The sequence below is a fragment of the Tachysurus vachellii genome, chromosome 21 (genome assembly GCF_030014155.1).
Source record: "Tachysurus vachellii isolate PV-2020 chromosome 21, HZAU_Pvac_v1, whole genome shotgun sequence".
In the NCBI taxonomy this organism is placed as follows: Eukaryota; Metazoa; Chordata; class Actinopteri; order Siluriformes; family Bagridae; genus Tachysurus; species Tachysurus vachellii.
Genome location: NC_083480.1, coordinates 5,591,486 through 5,619,044, shown reverse-complemented (window position 1 = coordinate 5,619,044; position 27,559 = coordinate 5,591,486). Strand labels below are relative to the sequence as shown.

Sequence of the window (27,559 nt, the reverse complement as noted above, 5' to 3'; positions counted from 1 at the left end):
GTGCTGTTTCTTTGTGATAATACACAACTTCAAGGTTTAATTTTTGTATTTGTAATATTATGGGTATTGATAGGAAACAGATTGGAGTAACGCAATTATTTATACTTAGAAACCCATAGGCAGCAGATGGATAAATAGCTATAACAGCCTTGTGAGAATAGCTATAACAGCCTTGTGAGAATAGCTATATTAGCCATGTGAGAATAGCTATAACAGCCTTGTGAGAATAGCTATAACAGCCTTGAGAGAATAGCTATAACAGCCTTGTGAGAATAGCTATAACAGCCTTGTGAGAATAGCTATAACAGCCTTGTGAGAATAGCTATAACAGCCTTGTGAGAATAGCTATAACAGCCTTGTGAGAATAGCTATAACAGCCTTGTGAGAATAGCTATAACAGCCTTGTGAGAATAGCTATAACAGCCTTGTGAGAATAGCTATAACAGCCTTGTGAGAATAGCTATAACAGCCTTGTGAGAATAGCTATAACATCCTTGTGAGAATAGCTATAACAGCCTTGTGAGAATAGCTATAACATCCTTGTGAGAATAGCTATAACAGCCTTGTGAGAATAGCTATAACAGCCACAGCTAGAAACACTGGCATGTTATGGGCATCAGGACACGAGTATGTTCAGACAAGATTTTATTGCTATATATGTACATGATTTGAAAATAATTACATTATAATAATAAAATTAGATTATAAGGCCAAGGAATCACTATAACAAACAACAGTTTAGTCCAAAATGTTTACAGAATTCTATCACTTGTAATCTTTTGTATTGCTTTTGCTGTATTTACTGAATATTTTGTCTTAAAACAACTAAACAATAAGCTGAGTCTTTAAAGAGTTAAGCTGTAAGCAAGCACAGATCCTGAAACTCGTCATGCATTTGTGTTACAAACCTATGTGTTAGAGAACAGATGGGTTTGTTTCCATTTTTTTAGCACATATGCACTGTGAAGCAGGTTGTAAATTTAGTGCTAAGTTAAGCCTCTTCCTGCTGCTTCAGCATTAATGATTCCACTGTAATGATAGTGATGTGATTTATCTGTCTAAGGTGGACTCAGAAGTGATTTTAGCACTTGAGAAAAGTGTGTGTGTGTGTGTGTGTGTGTGTGTGGTTGTGTGTGTATAAAATATCTTGACCCTAGCTGTTCATACCTGTAGTCTTTGAATTTGAATCAAGATGTCCCTCTTTTCGCCAGACGACGTATTGCTCTGTCAGCATTAGTGTGTGTATATGTGCTTGTGCTGGCCTTCTCATTTTTCTCCACTATGTGACCAAACACTCCTCCAGGGAGCTCATTACCCCGGCCATGCTGTGCCGTGGCCTCCTCTCAGACAGCTCTGTGCTGTCTAATGTGGGAGGCATGGACAGGCCACACAGAGGATGTTCCTTCTTCCTCTCAAGCACGTCCATTTAAGGCCCTCTCCTCTTAATGTAATTCATTGAGATTACAGCAGCCATATATACTCTCACATGCACACACATACCCAGACTTAAAACTAATAAGTATTTTTGTTAGATATGCCCCATAATTCAGATATTCATTTATTTCCTTTACAAATCTTCCTGTTCTACTTTTGCTATTTCTATTAGGTTAAATCATTTAAATCAGGAAATGAGATCCAAGCATTCCCAGGATAGTACCAGTTAGACGGGTTAAAAAGGTGTATCCGATAACTTTCCGGGGTTGACATTTCTAGCATCTCTTCCATTAAACTTTTCTTTCACTAAAGATACAATGATAATTTGTAGAACAAGAAGCGCGTATTGATTTATGACCCCTTATATTGTCACCCGTTTGCCTTACTAACGTCTGTCAGGCGCTTGCATGGTTTTTCATGTGTAGCAGGGAATCAGTTCTACTGTACATGAAGAAATTCCTCCAGCCTTCGCTGTGACACATATAAAGTCTTCGAGAATCTCAAATGTTTTGTCGTTGAATTTCCAGGACTTACATGCTTTGTGTACTTTCATGACCAGTATTGTGATCACATTTCTCTGCTTATCAGTTTTTCTTCACTTGTACAGTAATAGCAGTACAAAAGGACAATAATAACAGCCTCTATTTTTAATGCAGTCACAAGTCTAACTTAGCGGTATATCATGAACATGATGCTAATTTGCTGAAACATTCTCTCAGTGCAAACTCTAAAGAAAGGTGGTGTGTCTTTAAACATCCTGTTTCATGTCATACATTGCAGATTTGTTGATGCACACAATTACTGGCAGCCTATATGAATGGACAAGTGCAAAACTTCACCTAAAAATACTAACTAAATACAACTGACTTATATATTTTTACCGAACCACATTGGTTCAATTTCCTTTTTTTTTCCATTACAACAGACAAGGCATTAGCTATAATAAGCATTGTTTTCACTAACGAAGGAGCACCAGATAGCAGAAACTTATTTGTTTGTCAATTAGGGGGTGAATTTATAACAGCGATAGTAAAACAATTGATGTTGGATATAAAACTGGATCATCATTGGCCAAACTTTGGAGGTTGAGAAACTCAAAGGCCAAATTGAGAGTGTGAACTGCCATCAAAATCAAAGTGTGAACGTGAAATGTAGTAATATTATTGTTATGAGACTATCAATCCACCACATTTTGGTCTCATTTTAAAGGGAATTAGAGGAGAAAGGAAACTAAATACACAGTTTGATATCCAGTCTTTTTTAAGATTGCATAAGAAGTCTGCGTGTCCTTTTTATCAAGATTCTCTTTACTGCTATATCCCAAGCACGAATAGTTAAATCTTTATAAAATTTATATACAAACAGTGTAACCAGCAGATGATTCGATTCTGTAATTCGATTTTGTAATTCCTTCAAACAAGATCAACAAATAGTCTTTCTTTTATAGTTTAGAGAGGAACAACACTTTTCATTGATGGACGCATCATCAAGTTGTACTTGTTTGATCATGAAAATTGGCTGCAGTGTATTTCTTTATGGACTAAATCAAGTATTTTTTTCTGTTGGATGTTTTATTACTTTATTAGTAGTGGTTTCAGCCTTCAAGCATGGTTTGATGGTGGTGTTTATTAGGGGTGCATTATATTTCTTGCATGTTTGGCATCCAAAGCTCTGACTGCTATAGTCAGACAGGCACTGTGGTCTTATTACAGTGTGGTTAGTTAGGCACAAAGATCTATTAAGCATTATAACCTGTGTGTAATCTTGAGCTTTTTGATGTGCAGACATTTGCATTGAATATTGTGCAACATCTATTTAGAGTATATTTCTCTCCACAACCTAAACCCTGCAGAGTGTCTTTAAGTGTCCGTGTGTTCAATTATATTCACCACTTGGGTGAACTGAGATGATATGACCCGGCAAGTGTCAAAGTACAGCTATTCTTTGGCAAATAAAATGTCACTGTTTAAAAGTTTGATATCAAATGACTTAACGCATGTCTCTGTGTCTCTGTCTGTTCCCGTGTCTGTACAGGTATGAGGATACTGGTGACTCTGCTCCTAGATACTCTGCCTATGTTAGGCAATGTCCTCCTGCTGTGCTTTTTTGTGTTCTTTATATTCGGCATTGTTGGGGTGCAGCTTTGGGCTGGTCTTTTAAGGAACAGGTGTTTCCTGGACAACAACGCGAAGGAGTAGGTTTATTATTTGTTTTCTCCTTGCTATCTTTCCTGCTCTGTCCAAGTCTTTTCAGGGGTGAGTTTCAGATGTGATCCAAAGTGACAGTAAGCTCTTGCCATCAGCAATGCCAGAAATTCATTGCTGAGAAGCAGCCCGTGAGCAAAGAACATGAATCTCTAATATACTGTATATACAAATACAAATGTACTTCCTGCAAGAGCAGGTTTTGATGTAATGGAACAAATTAGCACACTCTTCATGCTTTGTCAGCTCTGTTTATCCCCAAAAGCTGATTCAGAGCTTTTGAAATAGCTATTTGATCTGTAAGGGGCTGCTGGGGAGACTTGGTAACAGACTCATGTAACCTCCTGTTGTCTTCTAAAGCCACTTATTACGATGTGATCCATTTTACGTCTCTCTGTTCTTGTTTGGCTCTTTCATATTTATGTAATGAATGATTAAGGAAATTCCCTTTATTCTCTCAACAGTCTGTATAATCTGTCCTTCATGAGTCCATATTACATGCATGAGGACGGGGAGGAGAGCCCATTTATCTGCTCCACTATAATTAACGGCATGCTCAAGTGCACCGACGTGCCCCATTACAAGGAGGGTGAGATGGAGTGCGATCTAAATGCATCCCTTGGACACACCTTGTCTGGGCCTGATATCAAGAATGGTTGTGTGAACTGGAACCAGTACTACAGTGTGTGTCAGCCCGGGGAGCTCAACCCTCACAAAGGGGCTGTGAATTTTGACAATATTGGATATGCTTGGATTGCTATTTTCCAGGTAAGTGGATACTGATTTACAGGGCAGCTGTTTTTTTTTTGGTCCTCTGAAGATAGTAGATGGCTTTTTTTACTGGCTGTTCCTTTGGGGAAAAAAATTTAGCGCTCAAAAAAAATTGCAGTCATCATTGTCTGGCTCCAACAATGATTACCCTCCTTTTTTTAATCACTAAGATTTTTGGCCATCTGTGTGTGGGGGGTTGAATTTCTTCCCAGAATGCCATAAAAAGGCAGTACATCTACTGAAATATAGATTCATCATAATTTCAATCTGGCCTGCTTACCCTTGGCTCATGTCTCAAACAGTGTCTTGAGCAATCTTTAATCTCGAAGAAGATTGAATGGACATAGCCTTGCTCACGGATGGGTGTGTGAATCAGGCAAGCCATTCCTATGGTGCGATCTGTTCTTTCTTAATGAGTGTCTGACACCTGCAGGTCACTCTCATTAATTTGGGTTTCTCGTTCAGTTACTGGTCCGCTATATTGACAGGGTTACCAGTAAAACATGGCATTCTATAATAGAGCAGGAGGGACTGCCACTGTGTAAACATGGCAGCGTGACAGGACCTTTTGTCATACACCAGATCTCCAGAGAGAAGAGTGCAAGCAACAGATAACTACCCAGCTGAGAAGTGTCCCACAGCTAATAGCGTAGGCCATGCTAATACAATGAAATCTTGTCTATCTTGATATCTTACATAATGTTAGAATATAGCTGTCTGCCGTTTCAAATTAGCTTGATTCATATCTTGTCTGAAAAGCTGCTATACTATACACTTAAAAAGCATTCATTCCCTGGAAAGTGGTCTATTATAACTGCATTATTAGCACACTGTATTAAATGACATAAATGGAGAACACCCAGGAGTGCTGTCCCATATAATGGTAAGTTTATAGATGCAATATGCCATGATCCACAACACTGTAGTATTCACTGTGAGAGATACTGTCAAAGACCTCAGGACAGGTGTCCTTTAGGTTATATTCTCATCAGAAAGGAATTTAAACGCTTAGAAAATGTGTAAGCTGTTGTAGCAAAGCAACTTTGTTGTTTGTTGATACACAAAGTTTCCAGAGAAACAGGATGTGTCAGGCGAAGGTTTTTTATTAGCTGAAGAAAAAAACGTGCTCCTGAGGCTGCAGGATGTGAAACCTGTCTATATAAGAAGTGGTTGACTTTGTTATTATGTTTTAGTTTTTCTATCAGCAAACCCCATATGATCTTGCTCATGGAAGTTAAGCACTGACTGTTTTCTGTTTCTTTTCTTCACAGGTTATCACTTTGGAGGGATGGGTAGACATCATGTATTATGTTATGGATGCCCATTCCTTTTACAATTTTATATATTTTATATTGCTTATTATAGTAAGTTAACTTCTTTTTTTTTAGATGAGCTGCTTTGTGTACAGTCTATTTCAAGGCAAAGAAAGCTGATATGTTGTGCATTCTCCAGGTGGGATCTTTCTTCATGATCAATTTGTGCCTGGTTGTGATCGCAACCCAGTTCTCGGAAACTAAGCAGCGAGAGAACCAACTAATGCAGGAGCAGCGTGCACGCTACATGTCCAACGACAGCACACTAGCCAGCTACTCAGAGCCCGGCAGCTGTTATGAGGAGTTGCTCAGGTACATTAGCCACTTGTACCGCAAGGTGAAGCGTCGTGCATACCGGCTCTACCATGGCTGGCAGAGCAAGCGTAGGAAGAAGGTCAACCCCAACAGTGGCGGCTTGCCAGGGGGTGGAGGGGCCAATGGGCATGGCAGACAGAAGAGTGGTGGGCACTGGGCACGTTCTGTCCACAACCTTGTCCAGCACCACCAGCACCACCACTGTCACCTTAGTAATGGCAGCCCAAGCCCCCAGGCGATAGCAGAAAGCACTGATGTTCTGGAGATGAGGTTTATCACATCAGGAGTACAACTGACAGTGCCCTCGCAGTCACCTCCTGGGTTGGATCTATCACCAGGATGCCAGTCAGTGCACAGCATCTTTCAAGGTGACTTTCACGAGGCCCCACAGATTTGCACAGGCACCACAGCTGGAGTGACTCCTCTGGGGAGATTTAATGGGGGCATGAACTATCCTACCATTTTGCCATCCTTCATCTGCAGCTATACAGGCAGCAACGTCACAGCCAAAGGTAGACTCGAGGCCAACAACAGCACTGCAGACATCGTGGATCCATTTGAAAAGATACAGCATCTGACAGGAGAGCACAGTAAGAGCTCTTTTTTGTTCACTCCACAGCAGCCTGCACCATGTTACACTGCCTCTGCATGAGCATGCAGTACTTTTAGTCACAGAGTCTGTCACGCAGCATTTTATAGCTATGACAGAAAACTCATGCTTCCAATGTTAATCATTATCCAAAGTAAGGCATCAGACACTGTAGATAACAGGCTTATCAATGAATAATACTTTAGGCCGAGTACCAGATCCAGAAAGACTTTTAATTAAAAACTAAGCATTCATTTTTCCTTTAATTTTGGTAACACTTTCACAAATTTACATAATTACACAATAGGTGGTGATATTTGTGCTCAAATATAAAGTCACATTCTATTTCAAAGCTTGATTTTAAGAGCCTTAAACAAAATGGAAATAATAAGGTTCTAATAATGTTCTTCAGCTGAGGAAGCTGAAAAAAAATGAATAAATAAATATAACTTAAGAGACAAATACACTACCAGGGATTTTACTGAATCTTACATAAATAATCGAATCTTAGCAACTATCTATACAAATATATACACTTTATGGCCAAAAGATTCATATGTGCTTTTAAAACATCCAATTCGAGATTTATTCCCTGTGATAATGAGCTCCACTCTTCTGTTCTGTGACGACTTTCCACTAGATGTTGGAGTGTCTGTGTGGATTTGTGTTCATTCAGCTACAAGAGCATTAGTGAGATCAGACACTGATGGTGTAAGAGTGAGGAGGTCTGGGGTTCAGTCAGTGTTCAGTGGGGTTGAGTCAGAGTCAGGGCTCAATGCAGGACACTCGACTTCTTCCACTCCAACCTTCTCACACCGTGTCTTCATGGAGCTCTGTGCTTTGTGTACAGGACCATTGTCATGCTGGAACAGCGTTAGAGTTCCAGTGAAGAGAAATTATAAAGCTACAGCATACAGAGACATTCTAGACAACCGTCTGCTTCCATTTTTGTAGCAACAGTTTGGAGAAGAACCACATATGTGTAGGATATATATATGTATATATATATATATATATATATATATATATATATATATATATATATATATATACTGTAAAATGGAAAGTCCAACAAAATGAGTGCAGTTAGTTGAGTTGGGATAAAAATATAAACTTAAAGTGCTATATAGAGTGCAATAAGTTGCATTTTCTTTCACACAATGTGAAAATGTTAAATGGAAAGAATCCAAAAGCCTGCAGATTAGCAACTGCAAGCAAAATCATCATTTTTGCCTGTGCTGCCTGACCTTAAGCTTTAATGATTTTTATGGGCCAGTTCATTCCTCAGCATGATAAAGTGATTCCAAGCTGCATACTCAACAATACAAGGTATTACCCTTTTTATAAATATTTAGATTGCTTTGACGTAGTATTATTCAACACACTTGTTCCCGTGATAAAGTCGTACATAAAATTCCTTGCAAAGAATTTGTTTACTGGACTTGAAACCATTTCAAACTCCACCTTTCGGAAGTATGTGTTTAACTTTGTATGTAGAGAAGTGATATTTATGGAAATTCCCTGTGTTATCCACAGTAACTTCTGTTTATGACTCAGCTTTACTTCAACCCAAAGGTTGCGTGCACTTTGATTGTACTCTTCATATGAGGCCATTAAATGAATGGCATTAAACAGAGGAACAGGAACAGGAATAGAACATTACAGGCAGGGTTGTGTTCTCTATCAAAGCTCATCTGTTTATGACTGCCAATCTTCCCTCATGTGCATACCTGCTCAAACTTGTTTTATTGGATTAATTGACACCTATGAACCGAAAAACAGGCCTAAAGTTGATGGTGTTGTCATTCATCCAAAATTAAGTACATTTTTGGTCCAAACCCAAGGGACCTCACCTCATGGACTCTGTAATAGAAAATGTATTGCACACATGTTGGTATCTGCTGGAAGAGTACATACTATTCATACATGAGGGAAAAAAAAGCAGAAAATCTTCTGCGTGATTCTAAACAGAATTTTTATAGCATGACAAATGTTTACTGCTAATGACCCTAGATATATCTTACTGAGATTTATGAGACTTTTCTCCTTCAGGTCACAGGCGCTTAATGCTGCAGATGGCCGGGGTAGAGCCAACGTCCCTACTCTTTGAGGTTCTCGGGTGTCCATACTGTGCCCAGGCTCTGGAGAACATTGATCTGGACTTAGCTGACTCTGAATGCTCCCAGTCTGAAGGCGAGGTGGTGCACGAGTTTTCCCGCCGTGCAAGGTTTAAACTCGGACACTTGCGTCACCACAAGAAGCTTGAGGAGCGCAACCGGTTGATGCGCTGCTGGGAGAACTTCAGAGACAGGATGAAACGCATAGTGGATAGCAAGTACTTTAACCGTGGGATTATGATCGCTATCCTCATCAACACATTGAGCATGGGAATAGAGCATCACAAGCAGGTGAGTGCCAGAACGGCTCCTTCAGCTTCTTTCTTGCCGGTGGCCGTTGTCCTGGAATCCCTCATGAGGGATCCTGAGGTGACTTTTGTAAACATTCGGCTCATCTGTTTGACATCATGAGCTGTCATTTTAAGACTTTGAGATAGCACTAGCATTACTTTAGTAGCAATTTTGAAAAAGAAAAAGAAAAAAAATCATGGGAATTGAGTCCCTTGTCTTCAGAAGTGAGTTGGGACCATGCGATGTGTGTGTCTGGGTGTCTGGTTTCTCTCAAGGGCTGAACAACATATTTCACAAAGGTACTGCATCTTATGGTGTACACAGAGGGATTCGTTACTTATTTCATCTTCATTCATAAACACTGGAGATGGTTTTCATATCCTTATTGGGCTAAAGGCTTGTGTGGTTATGTAACTGTGCGCAGTGCTGCACTGCCTCTTCATGCTGCACCTCCTCTCGCTGTGCTATGGCCTCATTGCTGTAGAGTGGGGATCTCTCTATCTGTGATGTTGGCAGAAGGCTGTGATTTGAGATTCAACTGATCCTATCAATATCTCAAGAGAAGGGTTGTGTGGATGTTGGACATCTCATAACCTAGTTAGAAAATGTGATTTGTTGCTGCTGTTATTGTGTGGAAAGCTTCGCGCTGGAAACATGCATCATGGGCAGTTTTAAGAGAAAGCACAAAGTAGACTCACCTTTTTTTCAAACGGATTTCAACCATGTTTAATAAAATATGCTTGAAGTTTTTTATTTTGTTATTTATTTAATTTGCTAAGCATCTGATAAGATGAGTCACAATGGATGATGTATATTTGATATAAGTAGCAGAATCGCTGCAATGTTGTGGAAATGGTGGCCGAATAATAAACACCCTCCTACTGCATAATTTAAAAGGTTGGTCTGCAGTTGATGTGCGCATAACCCCTTTTTATGCCTTTAATGCTCTCTGATTAACCTAGACCTATTGTTTTTCATGTGATTTGCAAATGCTTTGGTCAGTGTCAGAGACTGAGATTAAGAAGGATTTTATGCAGTGACTCACCACAGGCATCGTGATTTATATCAAAGCTTAATTCATGTGCAGGAAGAGAGCTCTGGTTGTATTTACTTTGAGATCTGAGCTCAATAGCTGCACTAAATATACATCATAAGCCAAAGAAAACAGAACATTTTTTGGTACTTGCAATCTAAAAGTTATAGTTTTGCTTTGGGCTTAGAATTAAAAATAAAAAAAAAATCTTAGTTGTGTATCGTAGGCTGAATTTACACCTCCCTAATCACAGTGGGAGAGATTTAATTGGTGTTGAGATTTAGGGCTATACAAGTCTGTAATATAAAACCTGTCGGGACGTAATAACACGCTGTGAGCCAAAGTCCGTCATCTATTGTTGTCTGTTGGAAAATCTAAAACATAATCATAGCCTGTGGTCATTTTATCTCCCTGTTGGTGTTTTACTGTCACTACTAGAGAATGTGTGATTTTTATATTAAAAATAGAAACCATGAAACTGAAACGTGAGAATCCAAAGTGTCTTCTGATGTAGATAGTACATCAGAAAATTAAATAAACCACCTATAAAGAACGGTTAATGGGCTCTAATATATCCGGATATGTTTTGTAAACTGTATATTGCAAAGTCTGGTGAACAAAAAGACGTTACATGTTTAGATGGAGTTTGGAAGAGGGTTTGGAGGTTTGTAAGAAATGCATGTGTCAAACTAGGCTGTTCCTGCTTGTAGGTTAAAAGTCTTTAGAACTTGCAAATTCACTCCTAGATTTGCAGAACACATCTACAGTAAAGTAAACACTATGGGCATGGTTTCATATTTTCTAGCTTTTTGCAAGGGGGAAGATTCAAACATCTTATTGTTGTGATAAAGAACAATAATTATTTAATCCTGATGTTGATGTATTCATTGTGTAGAGATTTCTAAGCACCTTTGTATGCTGCTCTGGATAAGGGTGCCTGCTGAATGCCATACTTGTAAATGTAAATATAAGAAATTCATGGTGCATTCATGCACTGTTTGCCATAAACGTTAGGGTGGTCCCAGCTCTCTATCATGCATGAGGCCACATCACACCACTCTGTCATTAAAATTCTGTCTGCTTTTTTTATAAAAATGCAAAATATTTAAAAATCTGCAACTTACAAAGCCAAGCATGTTTTATAACTATTTTTAGTTCACGGCGTACGATGCTTAAAATTCCTTTATTTTTAATTGTTTGGAAAATATATTTAAAACAAATTCATTTAACTAACCAGTGAACGATAGGCAGGACCAAAGATGTTAATCATCAGAATTCATGCAAAACATATGTTTCCAGCATGTATTATATGTACCTTGTGGAATAACAGACTAAGTGTTTGGCCTGTGCCCATTTATTGAGCATGCTGGATACTCAAGGTATAGTTCAGTAGGGCAACAAATAAAATGGCAAATTAATGCCCTTAATGTTTAAAGATGTTTAAAAAAGGAATTAACCACACCTTTCCAGATTGGTAGCTTTTGTGTGAAAAGGGCACATTTTATTTGTAAATTTGTTCATTTAAATTGTTCATGTAAGATAAGTAAATTCGAAGCATGTAACAGCTTTATGTTCAGTAATTCCAATTTAATTTGAAGAAGGGCAGGGGCTGGGCTAAGACTGGGGCAGAACTGGGACTGGCGGTAACATGAATGTGCGTCAGTCTGTAGTAATTGCCAGGTTAAGGATGCAGTAGTGTAAATTAGGCTAGTACTGTAGATTAGGGAATAGAAGCAATAAATTGTTTACTGACACATACAAACAAAATTTAACTGCCTAAGCTGAATTAAAAACATTGTGCGTGTCTGTTGTCGAGACCGGTAATGAACTCGATCGATAAGATTGAGGAACTGTCGGAGCAGTAAGGAAAAGAAGCCAAATGAGCTCTGACGACCTGTGTTGCACTTTCCTTCCCTCTCTCTAAGGGTAGGTGAAAGGATAGACATTCAACATAGCCCCAGTGCTTCGAAGTCAATCAGTCAGATAATCATATTTCCCCAGTGCCAGTGAGTGGATCAATCAGCGTCACAGCATCATAGATGAAATTACATGCATTTGATTACTCAGATGTGCACTGAATTAGTGAGTTTGTTTGTTTGCACCTAGTAGGACCGCTTTCATCTCTGCCCAATATCAGGGATGTTGTGGACACGTTTTATGAGCACTGGGGATACTGAACAGAGCTGGTGTATTGCAGTTAACACATTATGTCTCATGGCTTTTTTTTTAAGTCCAGCTAGAGATCAGTAACACATCTTTATCAGTGGTCTCTTTATGACTGCTGCTAAGCTCATTGCTGCATTATGTACACTCAGAAGTTTTACAGCATTGCACATACAGAGTGCAGCTTTATTTGTGTAATGGAAAGCCGCATTAATATGCAGCTTTGCAGCAAACTGCTTTTTCTGTCCCCTGATGATTTATGCTTTACTTTGCATAGGTCTATGTGACGTGCTACATACCCAGGGAGAAGAATGGTCTGTGTCTGTCTCCCTATGGAATGATCCCATATAAGTGTCATCTCATAGACTGCTTCTCTCTTCCCCCTGTACTCCCTCCTCTCGTTTCTGCTCATCTCTTTATCCTTCTTATCCCTCCTTTATACTCTATCCTTCTTTCCTTTCCTCTCGGCCACTAACATGAGGATATCTGGGAGCTCTAGCCTGCATTTTCATAGGGATTGTTTTTCAATAACCACCCCCTTCTGTACAGCGAATATGCCTGATGCAGCAGCAGTGGGATTTCGTAGCTCTGCACTCAGGCAGCACAGACCAATTTGAGGAAATTGAGAGTGTGTTTCGATTTGTGTTCTCTGTTTAAGAGGCAACATCTAGAGCTTAAATTTAGGAAGGAGAAATATGGCACTGTGTCATTTTATAAACAGGAAAACAATACAGAAACTAGTTTATAGCACTGGATTTGGGGTTATTTTAAAGAAATGTCATTTTCAAGGTTCACAAAAGCACTATCTATTTATGTGCTAACATCTTGGCCCAAAAACCCTTGCCAAGATATCAGCAGACAGAACATATTTACCTGATATCCATAGTGTCATGTATCACATAGGATAAACATTAATTAATGCAGTATAATAAGTATATAACTGCAGAGTGTTCATCAAAGTGTGCCAAAGATCAGAAGTAACTCAAACAGATGGAACAAATACCAGCACATTATGAAACATACATATAATCCAGAAGGCAGAAACAAGATACAGGCTACGATTTGTATGATTAAGAGCTCAGCCAGCTGTAGTAAAGCTCAGTAATGGACAGTAACATAATGGTATAATCCATCACTCTGGTGTTTCCTGTGTCAATGTTTTGTGATGTAGTTAATGTTGAAAGGTTGTAACTCCCTTGAGCTTGACGAAGTACTTATAGATTTTAAGTCTTGCTTTCCCTAAAAAGTGTTTTCATGTATATTTGTATTCTAATATTAACCTATATACACTGCCAACACAAGGAAAATTTGTTTTCATTAGAGAGAGATCATTAAATATCTTGACATTTCAGGATACCCGCACTGAATGATAATTCACACTGCCCAATTAAAATATCTTGATGGATAGAAAAGAGTACTTTAACTGGCCTAAAAGTAAAAAAAAAAAAAAACTGATTGATTTCTAGAGCATTTCTGATTCCCTCTTATTCTGGGCCCATTCTACATATTTTTTCTATATATATATATATATATATATATATATATATATATATATATATATATATATATATATATATATATATATATATATAGAGCTCAGACCTTATATAAAGGTTAAATTAATATTTGACATAAGATTAGGTTAATTGTTTTGTCCCAATTACTTGGGATTGAAAAATGTCATAACAGAACATACATACATACATACATACACACATACATACATACACACACACACACACACATACATACATACATACATACATACACACACATACATACATACATACATACATACATACATACATACATACATACGTACGTAGATACATACATACATACATACATAGATACATACATACATAGATACATACACACATACATACATACATACACACATACATACATACATACATACATACGTACGTAGATACATACATACATACATACATACATACATACATACATAGATACATACATACACACATACATACATACATACATACATACATACATACACACATACATACATACACACATACATACATACGTACGTAGATACATACATACATACATGCATACATACATACATACATACTATTCTGTCACCCTAATACGCCTTGCACCAGTTGACAGACAGACAACTCCTCTACCAATCACCACACTGAAGCAGACATCCAATTCACTTCGTTTAATGGCTGACTGGAAGTAGGGTAAAACTAAAAAAAAAGAATGACAATGAATTTAAGCTAATTAATTAAAGTTGTTTACATGACATGAGAATCAAATATGTATTTATGAATAAAACATATCACACAACTAACATTTAAAGCTCTTTGAGTTCCAAGGTGCACATTTTAAAGCAATATATATTTAACACGTTGTCCGTACTGCAAGTGTTTGAATTTCAAATTGAAATGAACTCTTAGGACAAAATGTAAAATACTGACAAATATAGTTATATAACCTTTTAACGTGACTCAACATACCAACAATGCCTTCGAAAGAACATGAAATGTAGCAGATGAATTACGATTAGCAGAGCTGCAATGAGGGCTTGATGACTTCCTATAAACAACTGACGAACTAGTCTGGCGCTGATGACATCATCATTACGTGACGATCTCTTAAAGGAGCCAGCACACATTAATTATATCACATAACAACACACTCCCCGCCTGGTATCACTAGATACCACGACTTATTGTAACCAAACGCTTAAAGGAGTAAACCAGTCACTGAATTAGTTGGAAGGAATGAGCATTACCACTTCAGTTACAGGTCTGACAAAAACCTTTGGTTCTCCCTTATTGACAATTTTGATTTCGACCTTTCGTACCCTTCCATCTCCACTAGGCAACACTTTAGTGATGCGCCCCAAAGGCCACTGGTTGCGTTTAGACTGACTGTCTTTCATAAGGACAACACTACCCGTTGTGATGTCTTGATTTTTGAATTGCCACCTTTTCCTAGGTTGCAGTGTGGAGAGATACTGCTTCCGCCACCTGTCCCAAAAGGTGGAAGCTAGGTTTTGGACTCGTTTCCACTGTCGCCTGTAGAGGTCAGTATGATCAAGTTCGACAGGAGGACAAGGGAAAGAACCATACTTCTGAGTAAGTAATGTTGCAGGAGTGAGTATAAGGGGGTCCTCGGGATCCACAGATACAGGAATCAGCGGTCTGGAGTTTATTATCGCCGTCACCTCTGCCAAGAATGTTGAGAAAACTTCATGTGTAATTTTAGATGGTCCCAGCTGAAGCATCATGGAGTCTAAGATCTTTCGGGTTATGCCTATCATGCGCTCCCATGCTCCACCCATGTGCGAAGCGTGGGGTGGATTGAAGATCCAAGAGCACCCTTGTTCTGCAAGAAACCTTGACACCTTTGCCTCATCCAAATTAGAAGGAATGTCCAGTTCTCTGCATGCCCCTACAAAATTGGTCCCTCGATCGGATCGCATCTGCTTGATTGGACCACGAATGGCAATGAAGCGTCTCATAGCGTTTATGAAAGAAGATGTGTCCATAGACTCCACTACTTCAATATGGACAGCCCTGATGGTTAAACAGGTGAACAGCACCGCCCATCTTTTGCTATTCACATGTCCACCTCTAGTGCGGCGGGCTGAGATGGTCCAAGGCCCGAATACATCGGTGCCTACATAGGTAAAGGGGGGCTCGGTACTGACCCTGTCCACCGGTAAATCAGACATCATTTGTACTTCACTCTTTCCTCGTAGCCTTCGGCAAACTACACATCCAAAGATAAGAGAACATATGCTCCTTTTGGCTCCCAAAATCCAAAAACCTGCCATACGTATAGCACCTTCAGTAATGTGCCTACCCTGATGTTGAGATTGTTCATGGTAAAACCTCATTATCAAAGTTGCAATGTGGTGCCTTCTTGGGATTATGATGGGATTGCTTTCATCATAGTCGATACCTGCGTGTGAGATCCGTCCTCCAACCCTCATAAGGCCATCTTTGTCTATGATGGGGTTCAGTGTAAAGAGGGGACTGTCCTTTGAAATGTTCTTACCATCTCTGATGCATCTGAGTTCCTCAATGAATGCTTCCTGCTGTGCAGCACGAATGACGGTGACTTTGGCTTGGTTCAACTCATTTACATTGTACGACATCCTACAACAATGCCAACCTTTGCAATTTTCCACATTTTTGGTTGAATTCCCTTTGAATGTCTGTACAACATGTATTAGACATGCAACAGCTCGAAGAAGTATCTTCCAACTGGAGAAACGCTCAAAGCGCTTTGTACCAAGCTGGCTGTCTTTGATATGGGTAGTGAGCACTGTTGCCTCAGGGCGAACTTCAACATCACTGGTTGGCTCTACAAGATCAAATTGACCTGAAGTGTTATATTCCTGATTAGAGCAGGACAAGAATGGTGGACCAGTGAGCCATGTTGTATCTTTTAGACGATCTGCAGGCACAGACCTTGTTGCATGGTCGGCTGGATTCTGGGCACTTGGAACATAATGCCATTGCTGAGGGTGCGAACTGCTTCTTATTCTTTGAACTCGATTATTCACAAAGACATAGAATCTGCGTTTTTCATTATAGATGTAACCGAGGACCACTTTGCTGTCTGTGAAAAAGGTTACTCTATCAAACTTAATATCCAACTCTGCCATTATAATGTCAGCCACCTCTACGGCCAACACTGCACTACAGAGCTCAAGGCGAGGGATTGTCAACTCTTGGCGAGGCGCCAGCCTGGCTTTCCCTAAGATGAAACTTGTTTCGCACTTTCCCTCCATGTCCAGAATTTTGAGATAAGCTACTGCAGCTATAGCCATAACTGAAGCATCTGAGAAGACACAGAGCTCTCTATGTGAAGCTTCTGATGGAGAGGTTTTGGTGTAGGGTCTAGGGATTTGGAGCTGTTGAAGCTCTTGAAGGGAGTCCCTCCATTTTTGCCAGGATTCCCTTTTCTCCAGGGGTAAGGGTAGGTCCCAGTCCAGTGAGTCACTTGTGAGGTTTCTAATCAGAACTTTGCCTTGAATAACAACTGGGGCTGCAAACCCAAATGGGTCATATAACCCATTCACAGTAGAGAGAACGCCACGGCGTGTAAATGGTTTCACATCATTGGACAGCTGAAATGTAAATGTGTCAGTTTTGAGATTCCAGCTAACTCCTAAAGTACGCTGGACTGACGATGTGTCTTTGTCCAGGTCCATGTCCTTTGAATCTCGGCAGTCACCTTCAGATGTAAATACATTCATAACTTCCTCACTGTTTGATGCAATTTTATGCAACTTTAGATTGGAGCGAGCAAGTGTTTCCTGTGTCCTTTTAAGGAGATCAATGGCAGCTGTTGCAGAGGGTAGAGATTTTAAGCCATCGTCCACATAGAAATCTCTTTCTATGAACTTTAGGACGTCTGTTCCGAACTCTGTCTCAGTTTCCTTCACTGCCTGTCTAAGGCCATAAATTGCGACGGCTGGAGAAGGACTGTTACCGAAGATATGGACTTTCATCCTGAACTCAATGATGTTTTGCTCTGGATCATTATTTCCATGCCAGAAGAACCTAAGAAAATTTCTATCTTCTGGTCTAACAAGAAAACAATGAAACATTTGTTGTATATCTGTGGTGATCGCTACTCTCTCCTTTCTGAAGCGCAAAAGTACTCCAAGCAGTCCATTATTCAGGTCAGGTCCCTTCAGAAGAACGTCGTTAAGTGAGACACCATCATACTGACAGCTTGAATCAAAGACGACTCTAATCTGGTTTGGCTTCTTTGGGTGGTACACACCGAAGAGAGGCAAGTACCAACATTCTTCTTGATGGTTAAGTGGTGGTGCTACTTCGGCATGACCTCTTTCTAGTATCTTCTCCATAAATGTAAAGAAGTGCTCTTTCATGGTTGGCTTCTTAGCAAAAGATCGCTGTAGAGATCTGAAACGATCTAAAACTTGTGACCTGTTGTTTGGTAAGCGCCGCCTCTGGAGTTTGAACGGAAGGGGAGCTACCCAGCTGTGCTTCTCATCCTTGTAAAAGCTTTTCTCCATTATATGAAGGAAAGCCAAATCCTCAACTGAAAGAGCCAATCTTTCATCATCCTTTGTTCTCTTGAAGATGTCCTGTTCTACATGGTCATCCCTTTTCCATACAGGCTTCTTCAGTGGAATAGCAGTACAGGAACTTGAGGGCTTTACATCACAAACATTCTCCTTGATATAAAAGACATTAGGACACGGCTTAAACAGTGACTGACGACCACTATCCAAGGTGCTGGTGAAGAGAGTGTTAACACTTTCCGGCTTGTGAACTCTGCCCAGGCACACGTCACCAACTATGACCCAGCCCAGGTCCAGCTTCAGAGCATATGGAGCTTCAGGGGGGCCATTAATGTACCTCTTCACCTTATGTACCTCTATGAGATCCCTACCTAACAGCATCATAATTGGAACCTTTGAATCAACCTCTGGAATCTGTGCTGCAATGCCTTTTAGATGTGGATGATGAAGAGCAATTTGTGGTGAGGGTATCTCAGACCGATTATCTGGGATGTTATCACATTCTATCAAGGTTGGCAGAGTATGAACGACCCGACCATCAATAGATGCCACCTGGAATCCATGTGCTCTTCTACCACTTGTTTGGATCATCCCTGCACACGTTTTGAGATAGTAGGAGGATCTGTTGCCGTCCATGTCAAAGACACTGAAGAATTTCGATCTCACCAAGGATCGGTTGCTTTGATCGTCAATGATGGCATACACCTTGATTGCTTTCTCTCGCTGACCACTTGGAAACACTGTCACAAGGCAAATCTTTGAACATGTCTTGCCACTAAGATTACTACCACAGACTCCTGTACACTTAGTCGACACTTCATCTTCGGAGGGTTCCTTCTCCCCGCCATGATCTTTGGTCTGGATGTGGGTTTTAACAGGCTGAGAGATGGATTTTGGGTGCAAAGCGGAATGGTGTGTTTCGCTGCCGCATTCAGAACACTTGATGAGCTTTCCGCAGTTCCTTGCAAAGTGTGTGGTGGATGCTACACACTTAAAACAAATCCCATTCTGCTTCAAAAAGGCCTTCCTATCTTCAAATGATTTCTCTTTAAACCCACGGCATTTGTACAAAGGGTGTGGTTTTTTATGTATAGGGCAGAATTTAGCCACATCTATATCAACATTTTGGGTTTCACCAGTTACAGTTCTCTCTGGAAAAACATCGGTCTTGTGTACTGAGATTGAAGCTTTGTTAACATTCTTAAAGCTTCCTGGCTTTGGATTGTCGGCATGAAGAGGAAGAACAAAACTGGGATCATTCCTCATCTTTGCTTGTTCTGTGACAAAGTTAACAAGTACATAAAATGGGGGAAAGGGGACTTTGTGCCGTTGTTTGAATGCATAGCCTAGAGCCATCCATTTCTCTTGCAGACTGAATGGTAGCTTTTGCACTATACCAGCTATGCCCCGTGCAGTGTCCAAACAGGCGAGACCTAATAGCACTCCCTCAGATTTTGCCACTTGGAGTTCCATGAGGAGGTCTCCTAAGTCTCTAAGTTTGTTTGTTTCTTTATTTGAAATCCTTGGGAAACCATCTAGTCTCCTGAGTAATGAACTTTCAATGACCTCAGGTGCTCCAAAACAATCATCTAACCGTTCCCAGATCATCTGAAGACCTCTGTCTAGGTTTTTGATATGAACTGCTCTTATACGTTTTGCTTGTTCTCTAGAATCTGCACCTAACCATTTGATCAATAGATCCATCTCTTCTTTAGCCGTGAGATTAAGATCTCTGATGGCAGTTAAGAATGATGCCTTCCATGCTCTGTAATTTTCAGGGCGATCATCAAATGATAGTAGACTTGTTGAAACAATCTCTCGCCGCGCCATGAATCTGACGAGATCGGTAACACTCTGATTTACATCAGGAGTACTAGCCCGAAATTGGACATGTTGAGATGGAGTCGCAGCATATGATTTAACTTGTGGATAACTGTGGGCATTTGGAGCCCTTCCTGATGACTGCATGTTAGAATGTGAATAGGTGGGCCTGTGACATGTCTCATCAGGCGGCCTTATATTACATGGGTAAGGATCCTGTTCTGTCTTGATGGCAGGAGCGGATTTTACATATGGAGGTTGAGCATCCGGATAGAGAGCGTAACCAGCCGATGTGTTTGAATGAGCACCAAAGAGATGCGACTCAGCCTCAAAAATGACTTTAGAGGTATCATAACGTCTGTAGTCTTTGTTTGTGTCGAAACCCTCAATTTCATAGGATGGCCGTTCCATCAAGTTCTCTTGAAATAATTCTGCTGGTGGCGGCGGTGGCCATGCATCCTCCAACATCTCAGATGGATCTAACTGGGCGTTAGCTTGCAGTCTAGCTTGTTCTTGAACATACTCTTTTGTTCTTAGGATAGAATCGTGAGAGCCAGATCTGTATTCAATGTCAGATTTCCGACTTGATTCTTTATCACAACTTAGGGCTGCAGTTAGTGCTTCAGCCTTAGCTACTGCAGCAGCAGCTTTCCTTTCAACGTCTAAAACAAATAATTGTGCCTCTAAACGTGCCTTTTCTGCATCCAAGTGTGCACTTTGCATCTTTATATGCATTTCCTTCTCTGCATATTCTACTTTAACTTTGGCTTCTTCAGCTTCAGCAAGGGCTAAGGCAATAGCAGAACTGACAGAAGACCCTTTTGAACGTTTGGATGACATTGACCGATTAGACCAGGTCACTAAAGTGCTATGAGTTGGGGTCTTTGAATCTTCCATAGCGCAAAGGGAGTCCAATTATGTGCCGTATAATTGTCTTTCTCTCTTCCACCACAAGGAGACACCCTGACCTTTTCTGCTGTAGATCAGTCTGCATGAAGATGTTGTTTTACTATTCTGTCACCCTAATACGCCTTGCACCAGTTGACAGACAGACAACTCCTCTACCAATCACCACACTGAAGCAGACATCCAATTCACTTCGTTTAATGGCTGACTGGAAGTAGGGTAAAACTAAAAAAAAAGAATGACAATGAATTTAAGCTAATTAATTAAAGTTGTTTACATGACATGAGAATCAAATATGTATTTATGAATAAAACATATCACACAACTAACATTTAAAGCTCTTTGAGTTCCAAGGTGCACATTTTAAAGCAATATATATTTAACACGTTGTCCGTACTGCAAGTGTTTGAATTTCAAATTGAAATGAACTCTTAGGACAAAATGTAAAATACTGACAAATATAGTTATATAACCTTTTAACGTGACTCAACATACCAACAATGCCTTCGAAAGAACATGAAATGTAGCAGATGAATTACGATTAGCAGAGCTGCAATGAGGGCTTGATGACTTCCTATAAACAACTGACGAACTAGTCTGGCGCTGATGACATCATCATTACGTGACGATCTCTTAAAGGAGCCAGCACACATTAATTATATCACATAACAACACACATACATACATACATACATACATACATACATAGATACATATATACAGTGGTGTGAAAAAAGTGTTGGCCGCTTCCTGATTTTGTATTTTGTTTGTCACACTTTAATGTGTCAGACAATCAAACAAATTTAAATATTAGTCAAAGATAACACATGTAAACACAACATGCAGTTTTTAAATGAAGTTTTTTTATTATTAAGGGAAAACAAAATCCAAACCCACATGGCCCTGTGTGAAAAAGTGTTTGCCCCTAAACCTAATAACTGGTTGGGTAAAATAACCTAAATAACTGGTTTGAAGAACTGCAATCAAACTTGCAATGAGTCTGTTACAGAGCTGTGGAGGAATTTTGGTCCACTCATCTTTGCAGAATTGTTGGTATTCAGCCGAATTGGAGGGTTTAAGGTCTTTGACTAGGCCACTCCAAAGTCTTCATTTTGTTTTTCTTCAGCCTTTCAGAGGTGGACTTGCTGGTGTGTTTTGGATCATTGTCCTGCTGCAGAACCCAAGTTCGCTTCAGCTTGAGGTCACGAACAGATGGACGCACATTGTACTTCAGGATTTTTTGGTAGACAGCAGAATTCATGGTTCCATTGATCACAGCAAGTCTTTCAGGTCCTGAAGCAGCAAAACAGCATCAGAGCATCATCCTACCACCACCATATTTTACTGTTGGAATGATGTTCTTTCTCTGAAATGAAGTGTTACTTTTACGCCAGATGTAATGGGACACACACCTTCCAAAAAGTGCAACTTTTGTCTCGTCAGTCCACAGAATATTTTCCAAAAAGTCTTGGGGATCATCAAGATGTTTTCCGGCAAAACTGAACCTTCATTTAAAAACTACATGTTGTGTTTACATGTGTTATCTTTGAGTAATATTTAAATTTGTTTGATGATTTGAAACATTAAAATGTGACAAATGTGCAAAAAAATTAAAAATCAAGAAGGGGCAAACACTTTTTCACACCACTGTACATCATCCACTTTAACAGAAACACCCCAGCCAATCATGTCTCAGCAGAACAATGCATGATCAAACACAGCTACAGCTCAAGAGCTACAGTTAATGTTCATGTCAGATCTCAAAATGGGGGAAAAGTGTGATCTCAGTGAGTTTAACCATAGCATGGTTGTTGGTACCATATTGGCTGGTTTGTGTATTTCAGAAGCTGGTGATCTCCTGGGATTTTCACACACAACAGTCTCTAGAGTACACAGAATGATGTATGTTTCTGAAATACTCAAACCAGAGCTAAAGCTTATGACTCAGGAAGCTCATGTAATAATCTGCAAAAAAAAAAAAAAAAAAAGATAAATAATCAACAAAAATTATTATAATAATAAAAGTTACGGAGGTTCAGAATATAACTGAACTGAAACTATCAAATAAATGAATAACAATAAACGTTCCAGTGTTCCAAAATTCAAGAAGCTTTTTTTGCCTTATATAGCTGGTACAGTACACAGTGAAATGAAACAATGTTCCTCCAGGACAATGGTGCATAAAACATAGAGCTATGTAAAACAACACCGAATTAAGTACACTGTACAGTACATCGAGACAGTAAACAGACAGTACAATACAAAATAATAGGATACAATAGTGTTCACAGTGCCGCACTGACCAGTACACAGTTCTGGAGTGAGTAAAGCACAATTAAAATGTTTAAGAATATATACCTAATACTAACTACAGTAGCTAGCTTGGCTGAACAGTTAATATTGGCTAGATACTGTAGCGCACAATTGCTTGCTTGCTAAAGATAGCTAATGTTAGCTTTTTCTCATATTATTTTATTTGTTTGCTTTATAATTTGTTACCAATCCGCCAGTGAATAGAGGGAAGTTGTTCGAATCAAGTGGCTTTGGTACATCTGAGTCACTCCGAACCTTTTTTAACTGTTGTTATTCTGACTGGAAATATATTGCAAGTTAAAATTGTGGTTGATTTTAATCATTTTACTGGAAATTTATATGTGGTTTCATAGTACCACAGAGACTCAAGGAGTACAGAAGTTTTCATAAGTCTTCATAAGTGTTATTTCTAAATCTGCCTGGTTCTCATGCTACAGTGACCATATATAGACATCAGAAAATGTTCTGGAGATTCATTTTCTCACTGCTACATTTGAGAAAAATGAGTCATACAGATGAGTCAGTATTTTTAGAGGAATCTCCTATTTTGTTGACAAAGAGAGCCTCAATTAGACATCATTTTGTCAGGTGTATTTTCAATGATAAATGATAATCCTAGAATCAACTAGAGAGTTAGGATGAATCTTGCCAGACATCTGTGCCTGACATTAATAGGATGTCTAGACTTTGGACGAAGTGAACGTGTGTGCTTGTTAAACAGTGTGCTTTGTGTCAAGTTACTGTAGTACACAATGTTCTGTTCAAACAGTCCCACTAATCTGATCATTAGATTTGTTGTGTTAGCACTTACGGCTAATTCTGCAGGCTCAACAGTAGCGAGATACATATTGAGGAAAACCCACTCTACTGTGTTATCCATGCTTAGCCTAGTCAGACTGTGGGGTTTGTGGGAACTGAAATGAAGTTTAGAGCAAGATTCAACTTGTTGGACTTATGATGCCAATGGTCGGAAACAAAAAAATGATCACTATGTGTGTTTATATAACTTTGCAAGGTTAAAAATTGGTATGGTCATACCATCCATACATGGTATACATCCATGTACATCCATAATCAGCAACAGAATGGTTTGTGGGAGTGATATTCAATTCTATGAAAAGTATGAAAATACTGTACACTCCCACAGCCATGAAGAGATGAAGTTGTTGATGGAGGTCTACTGCAAACTTCGAAGGGTACCGGTAGCTCCAAATGTAGTTAGAATCAATTGTGCAGATTGTGTGTATGAGGTTTACATGTATGTGATGAAAATAAGAAAGAGAACGATGGCTGTAAAAATTCATGTACTGCCAAAGGATTGCAGACTTATTTAAAGTTTCATAGTTTACATAGTTATATATTTTTCTGTGCTCATACTAGCTGGGATGTTGGTATTATTGGAAAATTTAGCACATGCTGCACCGTTCTTTCAAAGAAGTGTTTTTAAATCAGCATTTTTGTCTTTCGGCTTTGTCTGTAAATTTTGTTTATAGTCATTATTGATCAGAGAGTAAACTTAAATGTAAATGCAGTAAACTTTTTCTGCAGTTTTAGTTATGTGCAAATGATCTTATTGTGAAATCTGAGTTAGCTGAACCTGAAACTGTCTTTGGTCATGCTTGAAAAAAGTGATATTTAAACTTTTCATGTGAGTCTGATTTGTATTGGTTCTGAATTCATTTGTGAATTTAAAATCAATTATCCATCTGTCTGTCTGAGAACACTGTTAATGTAATATCTCAAGAACGAGTTGTTGACCATTTGTAGGATTTATAATTAATTAGCATTGTATTCAACAGATGAACTGATCGGATTTTAGAACTGATCGAAACAGGGTCAAGGACACAACATGGTCAAATGTCCAAAATAAATTTTCTTCAATAGCTTTCTCCTTGTTTGAATTATATTTTAAGATTAGTCATGTATTAGTAACAAGAAATACTAGACATGTTCTACTCATTCAACTCTGAGGCTGACTTTAAATATTCAGAAGCAAATCAGATGAAGAGGATGAAACCATAGAGTGATGCTACTGCCAGCAAAAGGATGGGGCCAAGAAATCAAGCCCAGAAATCAAGCGCTTCTAATACAATTAAAGTTAGGAACACGCTCTGTATTTTTTTTTTTAAATCATGCAGATCTGCTCTGTAAAGGAATTATTAACTTTAGGATGTTTATGTTGAACATGTTAGCAATTGTTGTATTCTAACTACACTGGACTGTTTTGACTGATGCATAACATTATAATTAGATGCATATATAGTATTCATATATGGTATTCATTTGTATAGTATTCATTTGTATAGTAACATTCATAATTATGTAAATATGCATTTAAAATTTCTAATTATAAATACACAATACTACACAAACGCTGGGATTCAAGGTTTTTTTAATAGAGCAATGACCGGAAATCACGTTTCTAAGATCACGATGAAAGACAGTTACAGCTTAATAACAAATTTAATAACAAGTGTGTGTGTTTGTGTGTGTGTGTTTGTTTGCTCCCATAGCCTGATGAACTGACAGATGTTCTGGAGATTAGCAATATTGTCTTTACCAGCATGTTTGTCCTTGAGATGATCTTCAAGCTGTTGGCCTTTGGTCTCTTCGGCTACATCAAAAACCCATATAATATCTTTGATGGGATCATTGTTGTTATAAGGTAAAGTACATTGTACATTTAACTTCACAGCTGTGCACCTTTGTATGATGCGTCTCTCAGGGGTCTTATAATTCTATTATAAAATCCAAATTTTACATTTTTTCACTGTGTGCCATTATCCTGCATCTGTGTTTATTTTAATATAAACATGAGATGTGTGTGCTGATCCTGCTGAGTGTATGTATGTCCTTGTTAGTGTATGGGAGATTATTGGACAGGCTGATGGGGGTCTTTCGGTGCTCAGGACCTTTCGTCTGTTGCGTGTGCTCAAGCTGGTGCGCTTCCTACCTGCTCTGCGGAGACAGCTGGTGGTCCTGATGAAGACAATGGATAATGTGGCCACCTTCTGCATGCTGCTCATGCTCTTCATCTTCACCTTCAGGTGCTAAAGGCCCCCGAAATGTCCGTTTACACAGATATAAACTGAAAGAATTGAGCTGTCTTGACCACTTACTGAAGGGCAGATATCAACAGCTTATATTTTATATATGCTCTGAAGTTACTCTCAGAAGAGCTACAGTAAATAACCTTAATGGGATCTTCTTAACCTTACATCCTGGGAATGTTATTAATTATAATCATTATATATCAAAAAAATCTCAGCTAGTATATAAATAGACTTAAATATATTTAAGATCCCAAATTATATTAAAGAGCTTAGGTTGACAGAAACACTCTGTTTGATGAGAAATCTTTACTTATTGAATCCATTTAGATATTAATGAGCTTGGAATTTTATTATAAAAATAAACACTGTCACGATGGTGAAAATCATAAAGAGACAGCTTTATTATAAACTATTATGTCTTATTCTTTTATTACTTTTATTATCCAAAATAATGTTTTCATATTTCTAATATTGAGCTAAAATTGGCAGTTTTACTATATTATTACAAGCTACACTGTAAATTTAACCCATTTATTACAGAACTATGATTCAAATTTGGATAGTATTTAAATTGTAATTTACTTTTTAAGAGGACTAATATACAGGAAACCACATACGTAAGTTACTGTTTATTGGCTGATTGCGGCGGTCACTTCTACTCTTCCTGATGGAGTGCAAGTTATCTGCATAGTGTAGAGTGATGTGCAGATGTCAGTTTAACATTTTAATAATTGGAATAAAAGTCAGTGAGTAAAGATACATCTTCTAGGCCTGTTCTAGTCAGTCCACCAAAAATGGTACTAATTCGCATAATCATCTCTGTTGAAATGGTATAATAATAATAATAATAATAATAATAATAATAATAATAATAATAATAATAATAATCTTTTTTTAATTGTCAGAACAATCTTTAGCTTGCTCTGTAATGTTCTACAGTATTCTTGGAATGCATCTGTTTGGCTGCAAATTCAGCCTGAAGTTGGAGAATGGAGACACCATTCCAGACAGGAAGAACTTTGACTCTCTGCTGTGGGCCATCGTCACTGTGTTTCAGGTTTGGTTGTGAACATTACTATCTCAAATGAGTGATGAGTCAAAGGAGGGGGTGAAAAAGGCACACGTTATCACTGACACACAGACTTGCACTTAATCTAAAGCTATTAAGGTGGCTTTAGTCCTGTATCCATTCA

At 38.8% G+C, this 27,559-nt stretch overlaps 1 protein-coding gene across 2 annotated transcripts in view; it reads left to right on the top strand.

Annotated features, from left to right (window-relative positions):
• cacna1ha (calcium channel, voltage-dependent, T type, alpha 1H subunit a) overlaps positions 1-27,559 on the top strand; it is an 88,374-nt gene that overhangs the window by 43,134 nt on the left and 17,681 nt on the right. For both annotated transcript variants that reach the window (XM_060897050.1, XM_060897049.1), the window contains exons 6-13: positions 3,469-3,628; positions 4,103-4,406; positions 5,681-5,773; positions 5,862-6,627; positions 8,679-9,034; positions 25,827-25,978; positions 26,175-26,360; positions 27,306-27,423. In XM_060897050.1, coding sequence (XP_060753033.1) covers positions 3,469-3,628; positions 4,103-4,406; positions 5,681-5,773; positions 5,862-6,627; positions 8,679-9,034; positions 25,827-25,978; positions 26,175-26,360; positions 27,306-27,423 — 2,135 coding nt within the window. The remainder of the gene's footprint in view (positions 1-3,468; positions 3,629-4,102; positions 4,407-5,680; positions 5,774-5,861; positions 6,628-8,678; positions 9,035-25,826; positions 25,979-26,174; positions 26,361-27,305; positions 27,424-27,559) is intronic.